The 19313-nt window shown below is 42.6% G+C and overlaps 2 protein-coding genes across 2 annotated transcripts; both read right to left on the reverse strand.

Moving 5' to 3' along the window:
- Window positions 1–702: 702 nt before the first annotated feature.
- Window positions 703–8810, reverse strand: si:rp71-1c10.7 (tumor necrosis factor receptor superfamily member 12A). The gene is made up of 5 exons (XM_058061972.2): window positions 8314–8810; window positions 4109–4207; window positions 3872–4015; window positions 2506–2554; window positions 703–2418 (listed from the first exon to the last, which is right to left on the reverse strand). Exons 1-4 carry the CDS (start codon window positions 8387–8389, stop codon window positions 2514–2516), a joined length of 360 nt encoding a protein of 119 aa, XP_057917955.1. The 5' UTR covers window positions 8390–8810; the 3' UTR covers window positions 703–2418; window positions 2506–2513.
- Window positions 8811–11260: 2450 nt separating this feature from the next.
- Window positions 11261–19205, reverse strand: rnf40 (ring finger protein 40). Its single transcript, XM_058061969.2, has 20 exons — window positions 19106–19205; window positions 18567–18715; window positions 18312–18479; window positions 17911–18226; window positions 17480–17683; window positions 16900–17021; window positions 16670–16816; window positions 16372–16446; window positions 16176–16295; window positions 15669–15848; window positions 15438–15573; window positions 15219–15340; window positions 14861–15120; window positions 14674–14791; window positions 14328–14477; window positions 13289–13501; window positions 13090–13215; window positions 12704–12844; window positions 11947–12048; window positions 11261–11717 (listed from the first exon to the last, which is right to left on the reverse strand). Exons 2-20 carry the CDS (start codon window positions 18702–18704, stop codon window positions 11541–11543), a joined length of 3015 nt encoding a protein of 1004 aa, XP_057917952.2. The 5' UTR covers window positions 18705–18715; window positions 19106–19205; the 3' UTR covers window positions 11261–11540.
- Window positions 19206–19313: the final 108 nt, after the last annotated feature.

The following is a 19313-nucleotide window of genomic DNA, read 5'->3' on the forward strand; positions in this document are numbered from 1 at the left end:
TCAAAACCTGGCATTTTATGCCATTTTTGGATGCTTCTGGGTCCCCTGTTGAGTGTGTGTGAGGTTTCCACTTTTATTTTTGACAGAAAAGTGCTTTTTAAGCAAGTTGAAAAAAATGAGAAAAAACGACATACTAACCCCTTATGTTTTTTGTCAAAAATCACCAAATCAAAACCTGGCATTTTATGTCATTTTTGGATGCTTCTGGGTCCCCTGTTGAGTGTGTGTGAGGTTTCCACTTTTATTTTTGACACAAAAGTGCTTTTTAAGCAAGTTGAAAAAAATGAGAAAAAACGACATACTAACCCCTTACGTTTTTTGTCAAAAATCACCAAATCAAAACCTGGCATTTTATGCAATTTTTTGACGCTTCTGGGTCCCCTGTTGAGTGTGTGTGAGGTTTCCACTTTTATTTTTGACAGAAAAGTGCTTTTTAAGCAAGTTGAAAAAAATGAGAAAAAACGACATACTAACCCCTTACGTTTTTTGTCAAAAATCACCAAATCAAAACCTGGCATTTTATGCCATTTTTGGATGCTTCTGGGGCCCCTGTTGAGTGTGTGTGAGGTTTCCACTTCTATTTTTGACAGAAAAGTGCTTTTTAAGCAAGTTGAAAAAAATGAGAAAAACGACATACTAACCCCTTACGTTTTTTGTCAACTATTGCCAACTATATATCTACATTTCCCACCCCCACTCACCAGTTTCTATTCAAAACAAGCATGGTTGTCACTTTTATTGTGAAAATACATTTGGTACTAAAAGCAATAGTAGGACTGCATTAGGAAAAATAAGCCAGTGCATGTACAGTACATTATATACATTTAGAAATAGCAAAACAACAACAAAAAGTGTTAATGGATGGTGTTAGTATAGAATCGCTACTAGCTGGCCTGGTTGACGTTTTAACAAATGAAAAGTCCCTTCTTTGGCAACATACTGTACAACAACAATACACGTAATAACACCTTCACGGGCACGCCAATATCTTCACCTTTCCTCACAGTGTCCTGTGACGCCATTCCATGCTTTTTTTTCTTAATGACAGACTGTCAATCAATAGAAGTGTTTTGAAGATGGCACCTTGACGAGGAAAAAGTCAACAAAATGTTTGAGAATAAAGTTGTTGGAGACGTAAGAGAATGTCGGCGCCCCCTTGGTGAATGGAGGAACTCATTGCAATAATGAAGTAAGACATTATTGTCAAAAGCAATACTTTACTTTTGCCATCATAATGACTTCATTTCTGGGTTGTTGTTCCTGTAACTCAGTAATTCACATTTTTGAATTTTAATTTTTTTACATATTTTTTGGAAAATGACTCCTCCTACTGCTACAATGGCAACCCTTTTCTTGTAAAAGTACAATTTCATTTCATACATTTCATTGCAATATTATAAAAATATATATAATTTAATCTAAACTTCATATTTGCAATGCTGCAACTTTATTCTCCTTATAATTGGGGCTTTTAAAAAAATATACCTCCACCTTTGAGGAGTAGGAATGTACAGAAATAAGAAAAGTCATTTTTAGTAGTAGTAGTAGTAGTAGTAATGTGTTTAATTTTATTCTAATGTAATGTAAAACATTCATAAGCCTTTTTTGGGGTTGTAAAACCTTGGTCTCCTATTTCAACTCCAGCCTCTTCAACAATGGAACTCTGGTAAGACTAACAGTAAAACGACCACATTGTATTGACAAATAAAATAAAAAACTATTCTATTCTATTTATGAGCAAACTTTGTTCTGCAAAATTAGTAAAAAAAAAAATTATTATATTTTATTCTTGATTGTTTTTGTAACACACTAGTACTATTTATAATATATTTCTGACTTCTGATGAGTTTTTTTTCCCGTCTGTGCGTCCCTTAGCAGTCTTAGTGAAAAGAAAACTAGTATTTCCACTTGAAGTAAAAGTGTTGTGTTCGCTTGGCTCCACCTTCCAAACCCGTCAGTGTCATTTGTCATGAGTGTTAACCAAGATGAAGATGAACGGAGGCTGTGTGTTGTTGGCGGTGGCAGGAATACGCAGTAACAGTGCACCCACCGTGACTTGGAGGGTAGACTTGACGTCAACAGTAGCTACATTCAAACAGCCCGCCTATTATTGTGCCTAACAGTGTCCAGTCCTCACCTGTTAGCTACATTCGTCTGTGCGGAACCGACCCAACGCCACCTAGCAGCCCACCAAACCACCTCGCGGGTCCAAATAGTCAGTCCGTCACCGTGGAACCATTAAAGTTGCGAGAATTGTGCCATTGGTTGTCCTGTGGTCACGACACGTCTCTTCACCCAGCACATAAATACATTTTTAAAAAGGTCAGTCAGAGTACACAGTTCACGGTCCAGAGGGTCTCCCCGTCCGGGTGTGAAGCCTCAGTCGCTTCTTGGTTGTGTCACATGTGTTTTCAGAGGCTGCAAAGGACACAACACGGAGAACATGAACTGTGGATTCATGGAGAACGTCACATTCACCGTGAAAACAGCCAACAGGACACTTACTGAAATGGTTAAGCTTGATAGAGCGGCCCTGCTGTTTCTTCTATTGGCTCTGGAATCATACAATCATACTGTCATACAATCATACATACAATCATACAATGATACAATCATACATACAATCATACAATGATACAATCATACAGTGATACAATGATACAATCATACAATCATACATACAATGATACAATCATTCAATCATACAATCATACATATATTCAATGATACAATCATACAGTGATAGAATCATACAGTGATACAATCATACAAACAATGATACAATCATACATACAATATACAATCATTCAATGATACAATCATACAGTGATACAATCATACAGTGATACAATCATACAAACAATGATACAATCATACAATGATACAATCATACAATCATTCAATGATACAATCATACAATGATACAATCATACAGTGATACAATCATACATTCAATGATACAATCATACATACAATCATACAATGATACAATCATACAATGATACAATCATACAATCATACAGTGATACAATGATACAATCATACATACAATCATTCAATCATACAATCATTCAATGATACAATCATACATACAATGATACAATCATTCAATCATACAATCATTCAATGATATAATCATACAGTGATACAATCATACAAACAATGATACAATGATACAATCATACATACAATGATACAATCATACAATCATTCAATGATACAATCATACAATGATACAATCATACAGTGATACAATCATACATACAATGATACAATCATACATACAATCATACAATCATTCAATGATACAATCATACATTCAATGATACAATCATACATACAATCATACAATGATACATGTTTACTATGAGCCGGTGACATCATCATTTACATTGTTCAGCATCACACACCAATATTAATGCTTACATCTTTACAATAAAGTAATCATCGAATATATCAATATTAGCTACAATGCTAGCTACTTTTTTAAGCTTTTTTTTTGTCCAACTCTTAATTTCTGATACCGATATCAGCCTGATACTGATATGTGTACCATGACATATCTCCTGTGGTGGAATGAACACATGGTTGTATATAGCAGTTTTTTAATATCGGTTTTCATTTTGGGGAAAAAATCTGATACCAATATCAACCGATATCGCATTTTTATGCTGATATCGGACATTGCTACTTTTAATAACTATAGTACTTCCACTTAAAGTGTGTTAAATATATTTTTGCAATGAATTACATAATTAAAAAATGTAATTATACATATTCACATGTATTGTCATTTCTTTGTAAAGGTTATATTGACTTCAAAACTATGATACAACGTTGTGACAACGAGTCATTTCATATGAAATCTCACCACGTAGAGGAAGTTTGCGCGACTTGCGTCGATGCACCATGACCCCGATGATGAGGGCGGCGGCCACCAGAACCACCGCCAACACAGAGAAGCTGGTGATGGCCGCCAGCTTCCACACGTCCGACGTCTCCTCCACTGATTTACCTGGGAGACACACGGGGTACAGACATACAGGACAGCGTATTTTGGTGTTGTCGTCACCACATCGGACATGTTGCGTCTTATCTGGTGTCTTACATGTGTTGCATGACGGCGTCTTTGGGTACTGCTTACACGATGCACACTGCATGCAAACATCCAGATCGGAGTTCCAGAATTCTGAGCTGCCACACTGACCTGAGCACGGGAAAAAGTCCACATTGTTCTGTCCGTTATGGATTCACAACAATTTTTGTAATTAAATATTTTTACTCTCCCGCCTTTTCTTAGCCATTTGTTATTTGGAATAATTTGGTTGATTTCAATAAAAAGAATATCCACGGGCCACAGATGGCCCTCAGGCCACCCTTTGGACACCACTGCCTTGGTGTTGCCAAGGAAACAGGAGCCATAAGGCAATATTTATTTATTTACTGGACTTCTCCATTTGAAATCTGCATAGCAACAAGTGTCCGAGTGTTTAGTTTTTTTTTCAAGTCTGCCTAGCAACAAATGATGCTTTATTATTCCCTTATCACTGACTTCCTTTGGTTGCCAACTCTTCCTGTTCTTTCTCCACTACATGAGGCAGTGCAGTCTGTGGTCTTTGTCCTGTCAAAGTCTGCCTAGCAACAACAATTCTGTTGAGCGGTGTGTCTCTGGTATGTAGCCTGTCTAAGTAGTGGATGAAAATATGCCAATTAAATCACAAAACGGTCCAATTCCAGCCCAGTTGAGAAGACGTGAGCAGCTTTGTGGGTGGGATGCTCTCGGAGGTTTCACTACTGATGTAAGAGAGAGCAACGAGTGGCTAACTTTGTGTCTGTCTGGAGAGCAGGATGTGTTTGCACAAAGTGCTTCCTTTGGATTGTTTGTGTGTCTTCCAGAAAATAAACCAATGAGTCTGTGAGGACGATGGGTGGAAAAAAGACGGTGGTTTAGAGAAAAATGCTTCCTTCCTGTCCTGTGGACACAATGGGAGGCTTCATTTGTTTTTATGACAGCCACGCAGATGAGCGCTTCAATGTGGGCCCCTTCTCTACATGGGTGAATCTCAGGATGGAAAAGTTAACAAATTTCATTTGTCAATATTGTGTCATTATAGCAATGACTACAATGTTAATTCTCTCAGAAATAGTGTGTAAGAGATACATGAGTGTCACATTACAGCCCCCCAGCGGCTGTAAACGGTACTGAAGATAACATCACAGCAATCTGATTGGACGGTGAGTAACGAAGGAAAGCAGCACTGACCTTACTTTTGTTTTTCTTGTTCTTGTTGTTGTGAATGACGTACCAAAACCTTTGAATCCCACATTTCCCACAATGCATCTGTCTGTAATCTTCTCCTGAAAATGTTTGCACTTCATACAAATATCCAGATTTGATATTAAAATTGCCCCAGATCATTTACAAAGGTATTAATGCTCAGTTGGAGATGTTTCAAATACCCTTGTGTAGCTGTATTGTGTTGTATCTTGTATTACAAAGTGCAAATGTGTGTACCTAATGAATGAATGTCCAGTGAGTGTATTATACAATACACAATAGGAAGATGACACAAGTGGTGCCAAAAAAATATTAGTCTTCCAGATAAGATGAACAAAACAATAGGCTCACATGACACTCTGTGTTACATCATGCTTCCTTCCTTGTCTATATGCATCTTTTTCCTTTTGCTCATAAATATAGTATATAGTATATAGTATACTATAGTATATAGTATATACAGACCTGATCAAAATGTTAAGACCAGTTGAAAAATAGCCTGAATTGACCTTTAGCACATTTGGGGGGGGGGTTTGTCTACCACTCCGCGCAAGTATAATTTTTTTTGAGGGGGGGGGTCTACCACTCAGTGCAAGTATAATTTTTTTGGGGGGGGGGTCTACCACTCAGCGCAAGTATAATTTTGGGGGGTTCTACCACTCCCAATCAGCGCAAGTATAATTTTTGGGGGGATCTACCACTCAGTGAAAGTGTAATTTTTGGGGGGGTGTACCACTCAGGGCAAGTATAATTTTTTGGGGGGGTCTACCACTCAGCAAAAGTATAATTTTGGGGGGTTCTGCCACTCAGCGCAAGTATAAGTCTACCACTCAGCGAAAGTATAATTTTTTGGGGGGGGTCTACCACTCAGCGAAAGTATAATTTTTGGGGGGGTCTACCACTCAGCGAAAGTATAATTTTTTGGGGGGGTCTACCACTCAGCGCAAGTATAATTTTGGGGGGGTCTACCACTCAGCGCAAGTATTATTTTTGGGGGTCTACCACTCAGCGCAAGTATCATTTTTGGGGGGCTCTACCACTCAGCGCAAGTATCATTTTTGGGGGGGTCTACCACTCAGCGCAAGTATCATTTTTGGGGGATTTTGATCAGGGTTGTATATACAATATATATGTACAAACTAGTTTTGTGTTCCCTTTAATAATTTTAAAAGGGAAAGTCTGCTGGTATGGGAATGGAAAACAACTGGTGCACTGTGGGAAATGTAGTCAGTGTTATTTGAGCAGAGACAAAGTTGGCTTTTTAAGCCAATTGATTCTTTGGTCAAATGCTCAAAAGCCCTCCTGGCAGACTGCAGGCATTCAGAGCTGGCCTCGGTCACAACAGCAACAATGTGTCACCGCTCTTGTAAACTTCCCTCCAGACGCCTTAAGCCCGACCCCGGCTACATGACGCCTACTCTGGGAATGCCCAAGGTCATCGGGAAGCGGCGGAGGCATGACCGGACGCTGACCTCTGCCCAAAACCACAACCGTCTGCACCGCACCACAACCATCATATTCTTTCCCACTGTACTTCTTAGCAACAGAAAAACGTTACAACGAGTTCCCTCGCACCTTAGCACACATTTATGAGTTAACGTTTTCTTTCTCTCTCGCTCTGCACATCAAGCAGAAATGTGGAGCCAGTTTTTGCATTCCTGACGTTGGGGAGTCTCATCTAGCCCGAGTGTTTTTTGGGTGTGGGGATGTTGCATTTTGTCATAAAACAGATGGGGGCGGGTGGACCAGCAGCTGATATCCAGATGTTGGAGATGGCCTCACACTGCTAGACCCTGCTTTGTGTTTACTTTAGGAAATGATGAGAAAGTGTGTGCACTGCTTGGATGTGAACTCATCCTGGTTGACCTCCACTGTGAACAAAAACAAGTGTTTGCATAGAGTATACTTAAAGTACACTATGCATGTACTAGTATCGCCCTTTTACTTGAATGCTTCAATTGTCACTTATAAGAATGGAGATATGCATTTGGGCTTATTGTAGCACACTTTGCATTGGACAGCATTAATACAGTTGTACCAAAAGCTGAGTTTAAGGTTCAATTCCACCTGTGACCTGTAAGCTATGGACATGCATTCATAGCTTAAAAGCTGTGCTTCTACTTCTATAGAGCAAGGATTCAACATAACAGGAGCAAAGTAAGTTGAGAACCAATGCCGAAGTACTGTTCGATTCCTACGGAGGAATTTAGATTTCGTTGAGTTGCATCTTGAGCACCAAGCCTGGCTTGGTTGAGCCACTTCCACCGTATCCCACCAAGGAGATTACATAGTTCTTTTTACATGGTGCACCTGTACTTCATCATTAAAGTTAAGGCACAGCATATTAACATTAACAGGTGTGAGCACTTCTTTTTACACTTGTATGACAGTTTGCACCCTTTCTATTTAGAACAAGTGGTTTGAGCATTATTATTATACAAGATGGATAGACAGATACTAGCAATAGCTAGATTGACAGGTTGGTATGGTAAGCTAACACAACACTAGCTGCCATAAATGCAGTCATTCAAGCTAATGTTTTATTAATGTTTTAATTAATGTTTTATTTTGAGTGATGAAACATTGATTATTTCCACACCAAAACGTCATTAACGTAGCGTTGTAATGTTTGGTTCACAATAACCCAATTACGTTGATTAGCTAGCTAGCTAGAAACAACACTGTACGGCTAGCTATAGCATTTAGCAATTAGAAGGCTTCACTGTTGATTAGTGTCATTTTACATTAATACTTATATGTAATTATAAGGAAATTCATTATTTTTTTCTCTCCTCCCGTTTCGGTGTGTGAACACAGGCGAAGAGTGGAGACGTGGTGTCCTTGAATCCGTGGATGAGCCACGGATGGCTGCCGTGTTATCAGCCCATCGGAATGCGGAACCGGTGAGATATGTAGCCGGTGAAGGAGGCGCTTGTGATAGCCTCGACTCCCCAACCCCAACTACGCGACCCCATTAAAAACAGCACAATAAAAATCTTCAAAAAATATTATAAAAAAAATAGACATAGACTTACTTTTTTGTGCGTAAACCCCGTGGAAGACAAACGCCACGAAAAGTCCACAAACTGCGCACAGCGCGTGAGAGTCCATCACGTGTCTTCGCTGCACAATGAACCCCTAAAAAAAATAATAAAAAATAAGTAATACAAGTTGAGGACGGACAACAGCATGGAAAAGTGAGCATCAGAGGAGTGAGTCACCGGGACCACTGTGCTGCGTGTTTTTAACACAGCTAGCACACACCCACGCTCACTACACACACACACACACACACACACACACACACACACGGCTCCAGTCCTATGAGTCATTTCCTATCCACACTGCTTCACTTCTCCGCTCTCAGGAAACTCCACCAGTGGACTTTCATGTCTTTTTCCCACATTCCCATGTCCATACAAGACTCAAACATCACTCCCATCAACTCCACTCGCACTCTTTTTTAAGTCGTTTCTCCTCTTTTAGTGACATTCTAACGTGTTTTTACACCCATGTAGTCTGGATTTAATTGTCTGCTCATTGTTATTACCACGCCTGACGACGTCACCCCCACTCACTGCCAACACACACACACACACACACAACTAGTGCAAAACCTAATGACATGCAATTGAAAATTCTGCTTTGTTTACAACATTCTATATAAAAAGTTCCTAGAATGTTAACATTAAAGAATGAGTTCTTCCATTCTACCATCAGATCTAATCAATCACTTAGACATGTTCACTGTATGCACTTCACAATATAGCATAACATCATACATTTTACTGCAAACATTTTTTTTTATTGTGAACCCCTGGGGGGTACCTGGACCGGAGAACACCTGCTTTTTGGAATACAAGTAGAACCTCTCAAGTGCGACTTTGACGTGAATTTTCAGGAAAATAAGTCATGCAAAACTTCAAAGCATTAACTGCACCCTTTGCTTGTTCTTTGGCTTTTTTTTTTTTTTTTTAGCAACACACCTGCCTTTCTGTATTGAAAAAAGCAAAATTTGTTCTCAATCAGAAATCACTCCACACTCTTTATTGCTCTCTGGTTCTACCATATCTTACTTATTGTGTGGAAATATGGGATAATAACTATAAAAGCAAATCTTCACTTGCTAAATGTACTGCAAAAAAGGCCAGTAAGGATAGTTCATAATGCCGCCTACAGAGAACATACTAACTCCTTATTTCTAAAATCACTAATACTAAAACTTGCTGATATAGTTCATCTTCAAACAGCTAAAATAATGCAAAAGGCTAAAAATAACCAATTAGCTAAAAATGTCATCCAATACTTCTCTACAGGAGAGGAGAAATATGATCTCAGGGAAGAAGTACATTTGAAACACTTCTATGCTAGGACTACGTTATGCTAGCCATAGCATTTCAGTATGTGGAATCAAACTATGGAATGGATTGAGTAAGGGAATCAAACAATGCGCAACGATGAGCCAATTCAAGAAACAATACAAGCAGTTGATGTTTGCTAAATACAAGGATGAAGAGTCTTGAACCAGTCGTGATGTGCTATATATATCACTATATTGACAGTTACTATGGTAACCATTATGTCATTGGATGCTCATATCACCGAGTACTTCGATACGAGGTGCATTATTTACAAAAAAAAAAATTTAACTGTATTATGGAAAGCAGGAAGTGAACAAATGTAACAGTTAGTGATTGTAAAAGTACCAGATGGAGGGGTAGGATTTAATAAGCTTTGCTTCTTCCTACTCCTTTTGGACATGTGGAACTGGGAACTGATTATGGGATGCACTCAATTGGAATCTGATGCATGTTCAAATGAAATTAAACCATTACCATTTCTTGACAAAGATATGCTCAGAGGGATGTTTCTACTTTTTGAAGTGGTTAACATTTTAATACACTTGCAAAATGATTTAAAATGTTGCAAAATGTAGACACCAAAAGCAACAGTAACAGCGGTTAGCGTCATCTTTAACTTTAAACATTGTATGCAGTCTACCTCAACTTTGTAAAAATTTGCAAAAATAAGTTGAAGCATAAGCGCTTGCATCAAACGCTTCCCTTTTGTCCACTTTGACACGCTTCAAAAGGAAAAGCTCAGTGTGACCTTCTCACTTTGGAAGATGTGTGTCCCTGACACAGAGCGGTGGTGTTATTAGCGTCTGGGGCTAGGGTGTAGCCTCCTGCAGCACTGCAAAAATGCAATAACACAGTGAACTCATAGCTGCAGTCCTCCTGTCACAGCAACACAAAAGGTTTAGGACAACATCTGGAGGTGTGCGACATGATTAGAAACACCCGATTTATTCATGCCTGTTTGTGTACAATCATAACTAAACAAGCGGTTCTATCACAGAAGGACTTTTTCTGCCAACAAGTCTCCTGGAACGTTTATCTAACTGTTCCCAAATGCTGAATTAACTCTTTTTTCCCCCCCTCTCCCTCTCTGTGGAGCCTGGAAGCGTTCCTGCACAACATGGTGTGAACTGCCTTTCCCACAAGTTCTAACGTCAAACAGACACGAGCCAACCTCCTAGCAAACATTCACATCACCGGACAAGAGGAGGGAGGGAGGAAAAGGAGCCTCATCGCATTAATGACGCCTGAAGAATGTCCTCACGCAGATGTTTTTCTACTCGACCTTTAGGACAACCTGGAGCTGCTCAGGCCCATATGTGCTGACTTTCCACTGCAGTCATTTCATACAGTAATGAGCCACTATAAGCTGCAGATGTTGTGTCAAAACTCTGCAGCGGGCGCCATGGCAACCGGATGAACACACATACATACACACACATAGAAGAGCTAGTCCAAGGTGATCCAAACTCTCTTGCATGCGCTGACTGGCTGCCAAACAGGCCTGTCTCTCTCTCTCCAGGGTTATTAATTCTATAGCCTTAGCGGTGACGTCATACGATCTGGGTGTTGCACTTCATAAAGTATAAACATACTCTGTCACACACAAGCAAGGCCTCCAGTATGGAGAAAAAGGTGTTTTAATTTCCTGAATGCACAGAATGCTTCAAGATGTGTGCGCTGTTACGAAAGCATTAGAAAACTCTATAGATGGATGTAAAAGGGGCTGCGTCATTATTTAAAAGACTGTATGGGTAGGAACTAAGTGTACTAACAGCTGTTTATTACGCTACAGGACAACTCACTCAGTCACTATTTGTTTGGTCCCCGTGTGGCAACGACGTGGTACGAGATGTCCAAAGAGATAAAAAATCACCCATTGGCAATGTCCACTCTTTTCTCTTTTATGTGATGTAGATGCGGTGAAAGTCGTTGGCGCCGAAGGCACAGTTGCACTTGGGGCACTTCCTCTGGCGCGTGTCGTAGCGCATCTTGAGGCATTCGTAACAGAAGACGTGGAAACACTTGGTGAGGACCGTGTCTTTGTCCCGCGTGTTGCAGCACGGGCAACGCAACTTGGCCTGGAGACGGAAACATAATACATCACACACTTTAGGAGTCATGTCTGGCCTCTAGAAAAAAATGGAAAGTGATATCAGAAGGGGAAATCACTGCAGTCGTTTTTTTTTTGTGTTTTTTTATAGGAAGAGTCTGCGGCAGATGTTGCCAGAAAGCTGTTGGTGTTTTTACAAGCCCGCCTTGCCATCACATTCATAAAGAGGATAAATAACGGTCATAAATTTCTCGCACCTTGTACTGGTTGATTTCCTCCTGCAGGATCTCGTCGGCGTCAGAGTACACCTCCACCTTCTTCTGTTTCTCCAGCTTCCGCCTCAGCCTGGACAGATCCTCCTGAGAAACATACGGAAAAGCCATATTTATTTTCTTATTTTGCTTTTTTTTTTTTTTAAAGTAACTACATATGGTGTGGGGAATAAATGGTGGTGCACAGACCACAGAATAAATTTTTATTATAATTGAATGTAGTGTGAATGGTCGTTTGTCTATATCTGCTCTGTGATTGGCTACAGCCACAATAATAAAGTCAATGTTAACTTTTAGTATCTTTTTTAAAAGGAAGAATTGCTGATATTGAAACATCAGCTAGGCTGCACGGCGGTCGTGTGGTTAGCACGCAGACCTCACAGCTAGGAGACTAGGGTTCAATTCCACCCTCGGCCATCTGTGTGGAGTTTACATGTTCTACCTGTGCATGCGTGGGTTTTCTCCGGGTACTCCGGTTTCCTCCCACATTCCAAAAACATGCTAGGTTAATTAGCCACTCCAAATTGTCCAAAAGTATGAATGTGAGTGTGAATGGTTGTTTGTCTATATGTGCCCTGTGATTGGCTGGCCACCAGCCCAGGGTGTATACCCTGCCTCTCGTCCAAAGACAGCTGGGATAGGCTCCAGCACCCCCCGCGACCCTCGTGAGGAAAAAGTGGCAGAAAATGAATGAATGACTAATTGAATGTACTTTATATTTAATGACGATGGATGGATCTACCTGCGCTCGTTTGAGGTTGCTGCTCTCCCTCTCCCGGGCTGTGCGGTTCTCGGCCACGGCGACTTGGATCTCCTTGAGTTTGGCCTGCGTGTGCTCCAGCTGTACCTTCAGGTCTTCTGCCAGCTGCGCCGCCTCCACCGCCTGCAGCAGGGCACCGACAACAACAACGCACTCCATAAAAAGGCTCACGATGAGGTTCTTAAATGAACGTCACCTTGTTAATGACAACCATAGCTTTACGTGTTGAGCAGTATAAATAACGGAACGGTGTGTGTCTAGCAACCATCAAATCAGCGCTCTCCGCAAGGCTGTAACTGAAAACCTTCCATCTGGCTGCAGTGAAATCATGCAGTCATTAGTGAGTCATGCAAACAAGCAAGCCTCACCTTCCTCTTGTTGAGTTCTAATGCTTGGGTTCTGACAGCCAGCTCCTTCTCCAGGGTGGCCAAGGTGCTCTGAAGAACACCCTCTTTTTCTTCCAGCTTCTGCACAACCAACAGCTGAGCATCCACCTAGCAAGAAGGGACAATTGAGCCCTTCAACGCTAATACGGAGACAATCGTGACAAAAATGTTCACTTCTCACCTGGGTCTTAAATGTCATGACCTGGTCGGCCAGCTCCTCCTTCTCCTCCTTCAGCAGCTTGTAGATCTGGTTGGATTTGATGCGCTCGCTCATCAGCTTGAAGTTGGCGTCGTCCTTCTCCCGCAGTTGCTGCAACAGCCGGCTGTTCTGCTCCTGCATGTCCTCAAAGGCCTGGCCAGTGACGTCCATCTCACTCAGGAGGGCCTCCTCCTCCTTGAGAAAAAGATATACGTCCATGATGACACCCGCACTGACACTTCCTGTCTCCTATGTGAGCGGTTAAAAAGGTCATTACTACACATAAGGAAGTGGGCTTTTTTTTAAGCCCCCCCCAAAACAAAACCACCAATGCTGCATTTGCTTCCTTTGGTTTCACGCTCCTTAAAAACAAGCCTGTAAACAACTAAAGGAGCTCTATATTAGATTTGGGCCTTTTTTTTGAACAACCGGATTTTGGCAGGCAGTACTATGTTAATTAATCAAAAGCATTCAAGCACTAGCCTGAAGAGCTGGCTAAATCAGGCTCACAGTCTGGCCTGTTTGTACTACTGGACCTCCCAGGTTTCAGGTGCTGCGGGCTATCAGACCACAAACATGTCTCCTCCAGTTCCTCAAGAGCGTATTGGTGCAGTTCTGTTCAACAACAAAGAACATTAAGAAAACTGCAGCAATACATAATTGTGACTCCCGAGGTTGAGAGGTCAGCAGTTGTTTAAATATGAAGAGTAAGTCATGAGCTAATGCGGGTGTGTCCAATGTTCAAGCAGCTCTGCTTTTGCAATGACAACATTGTTGAAGCAGGACTCGACCTCAGTGAAATAATGATTTGATACGTTATTCTACAACTCACGATAGCACGCTCTCATCTGCTGATTGCGTGTGTCCAAATTCCAGAGAAAGCACAAGCACGCGAGGAGAGCTGACCTTGAGAGACTTTGACATAGTTCTATCAGAGACACACCTAAAAGGTTTTGGGAAGCTGTAGTCCTTCATTTCCCTGCAGTCGACCCCTAACGTGGAGTCCATGCATGGCGAATACCTGCTTAGTGGCGGCCAGCTTCTTTTGCAGGTGCTCAATGGTCTCTTCCGCCACTCGGATCTTCCTCAAGGCGTCTTCATCTGCCAACTTCTTGCTCTCCTTCTTCTCACGCTCCTCCAGTTCTCTGACTCGCATCTTCAACTCATCCACCTATACATGTACCAGAGTGTTTTCATTGCAGGCCACATTGGTAGTACTGGTACCTTTTCCATGGCCTAATAAATAGACCACAGAAAAGAAGTACTGTAACCTTATCTTCTGAGTGGAGCTCACCAGCAGTGTCACCAAGAGCAAACCATGACCTGTTTGCTGCCATTGCAATGCATAAGACAGAAAGTAAACAAACCTCTGCTTTGGATTTGCGTTCAGCTGCCATGAGCTGCACTTTGTCCCTCTGCTCCTTCGGCGCCGATTTGTACATGTCTAACAGGAGCTTCATCTCCTTCTGGGACTCCTGAGCTTTCCTGGAGTGTGGCGCACACAGAAGATGTTATGAGACAATCGAGAAGAACTGGTGCCAAAGATGGACTTACTTAAGCTCCACTCTGAGCATCTTCAACGTGTCAGAGTCTTTCCTCTTCAGCTCGTCGCTGCGCTGTCGCTCTCGCTCGCGGTCCCGCTCTCGTTCCCGCTCGGCCTCGCGCTCCCTCTCTCGGGCTCGCTGCCGCTCCAGCTCTTTCCTTCTCTCCTCTTCCTCCTCTTGGTCCTCATCTTCCTCTTTCTTCACGTCGATGCTGTCACTGGTCGACTCTTCCAGAATTAAAACGCCTGAGTCGCTGTTCAGGCAGCGTAGCTTTCATGGAAACAAATATCAGGTAAGTATCTCCACCCCCCCTCCCAACTTGATGGTTATCGTAAAAGTTTCGAAAGACACACTTTAGTGTCATCTACCTTGTTGATCTCCATCTGCGTTTCCCGCAACTTCCTCTTGAAGCGCTGCACATCGCCTTTCAACTGGAGGTTGTGGTTCTGCAGGCTGCTGATGAGGTGTCGCATCTCCCTGTTGATTGGTCCTGAGAAAGGCAACGGACACTTCATTAGGTACACAATCTAGCAAGATCCAGAGCAGTAACTGCTCTTAAAGTAAAAAAAAATGCTTTAGGAAAGTACCTGCTTGTTCATTAGCAGCCAGATTTTGCTCAAATTCGATACGCAACATCTCATACTCCTTACGCACTTGGGCAAGCGTGTCCTCCAGCTGGATGACCTCAGTGCGCAGCTTCTTCTGAAGAGACAGCTCGTCACTCTGAGAGGGGACGCGGACAAGCAATGTTGGACAAGACGCACAAGGTTGTCTCTGTGGATGACTTGTTACAGCTTAGGATTCCTCTGTACGTTCACCTCCATGTGCTCAATTTGTCTGAGGTGGGCGTTCTTGGCAGTCAGCAGGAGGGCCCGAGCCTCATCCAGCTGGGTCTTCACTCCCAGAGACTCGTTGTAGAGCAGAGAGAACTGGGACTGCAGACATTTGTATTCCACCGTCTCCTTCACGACTTCCTCTGGAATATTACGCACATCCATCTGGAACAGGCGAGGCGGCGACAGTGAAGGCAGAGCATCAGAGACACCACGTTTCAGTACCGAGCGTTCAATTCCAGCTGCAGTCTTCTTACACCTGCTTTGTTTGGTTAAATTAAATCAAACTTGAGGTTCGTCTAGCCAGGCGTGAACGCAGACGTCGCTCTTGGGAGCAAGACAATCACAGTGCAGAAAAGCCTGGACTTGGTCCAGTTGAGCTCTGGTAACGAACACTCCCCGCTCCACCAGATCTTGAACGCTCATTGAGAACATGCAAAAAGGCTTGCTACTTTGCAAGCCAACCCTGCACGTGCCGTATTATATCATCACCTTCAGCTTCTCGCTCTCCCTCACGGCTTCCTGGAGCTCCACCTGCAGCTTCTCCAGCTCTGCCATGCGGCTGTTGGCCAACTCCTGGTTGTGCTCCAGCTCTGTGTTAAGACTCTCAAACTGGAATGAAAGCAAAAAAAAAAACATTAGACGTGCGGCGCATGAGTGTGAAGGTGGTATCGAGACGCTTGCTTACCTTTTGAATGTTTAATGTAATTTGGCCACCTGCCAGCCCACCGGAGCTGCCCGTGCTGCTGTAGCCCGATTTGAGCTGTGGACCACAAATAAATTAAATAAAAGTTTATTATGCAAGTATTTAAAATATATATTATTTTTACACTTAATACTCTCGAGTAAGACCTTTTTTTAGACTATTTTTTTCAGTTATTTTCCCTCATCCTTTGCTTTCCTCTTTATTAGTTTCTAAAAGAAAAAGGATGGAGACCACAAAAAAAAGACTACTATAGCATTAACAATACCACAACAACATGTACCTGCTCCATGGCCTCTGCCAGGTGCTTGTTGAGCTTTTGTTCCCTGTTTCGGAGCTTCTCAATGTCCCACTGCAAGTCCTCCACAGTGGTCTCCATCTCAGACACTTTTGTCTCGGCGCTGGTCACCTTGTCCACCCATTCGTTGTACTGTAATGAGGGTCAACACGAGCAATTATTGCCGACGAACTTTATTGTGTCCCACTAAACCGAGTGTGCCTAGAACATCACACCTCCATGGATGTCTTGTGGTGCCGACCATGCAGCAGAGTGGCCAGGTCTCTCAGTCGACAGTTGTCATCCAACACGGTGCGGTTTGCGGTGACCGCACCGGCCAGGCTCTCGTCCTCGCATACTGCCATGCAAGAGCATGTTAGAGGGTCTGGATCAACCCCACCAGCCGTCTTCTGAACCCCGCTAACATGTCCATTCAGTTAACCCTGCTTTTACCACTTAAATATGCCCTATCATGCAAAATTGACTCTTTAATGATTATATATAACCAGGGATTCATACAATTTCCTAGCCAATCACCCATCATTAAAAAGCCTGACCTGCTGATTCCAATTTTGGCTGATTCTGACTTAAAAAAACTGACACAAGATAGCACAAGACCACTTTATGTGAGAAAAGTCTATCATAATGACGGAATTTTCTCACATAAAGTGGTCACTGCGTGAGCCCCCCCTCTGTCATAAGGTCAGCAAACGAGTGGGGGTGATTCCCCACCTGTAAAAACCCTCCCCCCACATGGCCATCATACCGCTTTTGACACGCCCCCTGGCGAGATGAGCCGGCCCATGCTTGACTTACCTGCAGCTTGGATCTGCTTGCACATATCATCGATGCCGCTATGCAACCTGTCAAAGACGCACACGAGGCAGGCGATGGCTTCCTTGCTGAACTGCATGCGGTCCTGGAGGCGCAGGGTGAGCTCCTCTTCGGTGCTGTGCTCCAGCGTGGTCAAGAAACCTTTGGCGTTTTCACTCAGGGGGGGTGGCGGCAGTGGCGATGCTTCTGCACACAATCAGGTGTGGTTGTTGTAAAAGAGTCACTCATTATGTTTACATGCAGTCAATATTCCGGTTAAGGGCAATATTCCGGTTTCGGAAACATTCGGAATAACCCGTTTACATGCCTGAGCAAACAAGGTTATTCCTGTAGACACGGTAAATTGTAAAAGAACCACTGCTTTAAGGTTAGACCAGAAAGAGAGGACTTAAGAAAAAAAGATAGCATCTAACCTGTCATTGATTCTTGTGGAGGCTCTGTAGGTGTCAATTCCTCTGGTCCATCTGGAGGTGGAGGCTTCTGTAGATTCCCCAGATGCCCTTCCTGACCTTCTTCCTGCTGGTGTTGCTGCTGGTCTAGCTGTTCTCCAGCATTCGGAGGTTCAGGGAGTGGGGGCGGAGGCACACCAGAGGTTGGTGATGCTATTTTGATGCCATCTTCTTCCATGGGTGCATTATCAGGAAGAGGAGTAGATGGAGGAACCGGGGTAGATGGCACTGGGGCAGCCGGCTCAATATGTTTACGTAGAACATGGACCTTCTCTTCCAGCTGCCATAAAAAAATGAATTATGTTTGAACCTGACATGTTTACATATGTGAGAATGTTGTAATACAAGCCAATGATCAATAGTACCTCTGACCAGTAGCGGTTTACAATCAGCAGCGTGGTGTCATCAGTCGCTTGCCTCTTTTCTAGCTTCTCTATTTTCTCTCGTAACTCATCCTCCATCGCCTGCCGCTGCTCCAAGCGCTCGCACAGCTTCTTGTTTTTAAACTGCAGCACCTTCATGTCCATTTCCTCCTGCACATTGAATGAAGAGCTTGATGAAGAGCCTGCCCACGCACAGTACAGGGAGACTTGCCAAGCCAAACCCGTCTATCAACTGACCGTGGATGAGACTCCAGCTATGCGAATGGGCTCAATGAGAGTGGTGGTTGTCTTCTCCTCTTTCTTGCTTTTCTTCTCAGGTGGCCCAGGGGGACTGTCCCCTCCCGAGGGACGCTTTCCTCCCCCAGCACCTGACATCTTGGCTTCCCCTGTATACAATCAAACACAAAGTAACATTAAACCTTGTTGTAAGTCGTACTGGCAAACAAATTCATTCATATCATGACAGCTGGACATTTTATGAGTCTCCCAAGAAGCGAATGTAGTATTTAATTGTCAAGCAAGGTTATCATCGGGTAGACAAGGCAATGAACAATTCAAATAAGCACATTTATCTTTGCTTTGGTTAGCGCAAACTGTATTAGCTGAATCGCTACAGTAAGCTAGGCTAATGCTAATATCGATGCCCCCAAAACACATTTCATTTTAAGAATGCGGTGCATTTTTAAATGCCAATCAATGTGCTAATACAGTTAAAATTAAGTTTAGATAAAAGTACAGACGTGGAACGTTTTCTCGCCTATATTAACAATACAAACCTTCCCAGGAGCGGATCGATGTGAACGTTTCAAGACATCGGAGCAGCTACCGGAAATGACGACAACCACCCCCACTAACCAAACTCGTCGACAAGCAAATTATCACAAAAAGACATAAAGTAATTACGTTGGACCGGCTTTGGTGAGTTTTTTTTAATTAAAATAATAACATCTATTAAATGTATAAATTTTAAATGTGCAAGAAAAA

Source organism: Doryrhamphus excisus, linkage group LG2 (genome assembly GCF_037039965.1).
Source record: "Doryrhamphus excisus strain RoL-2023G ecotype Guam linkage group LG2, RoL_Dexc_Guam_v1.1, whole genome shotgun sequence".
NCBI classification, from domain to species: Eukaryota; Metazoa; Chordata; class Actinopteri; order Syngnathiformes; family Syngnathidae; genus Doryrhamphus; species Doryrhamphus excisus.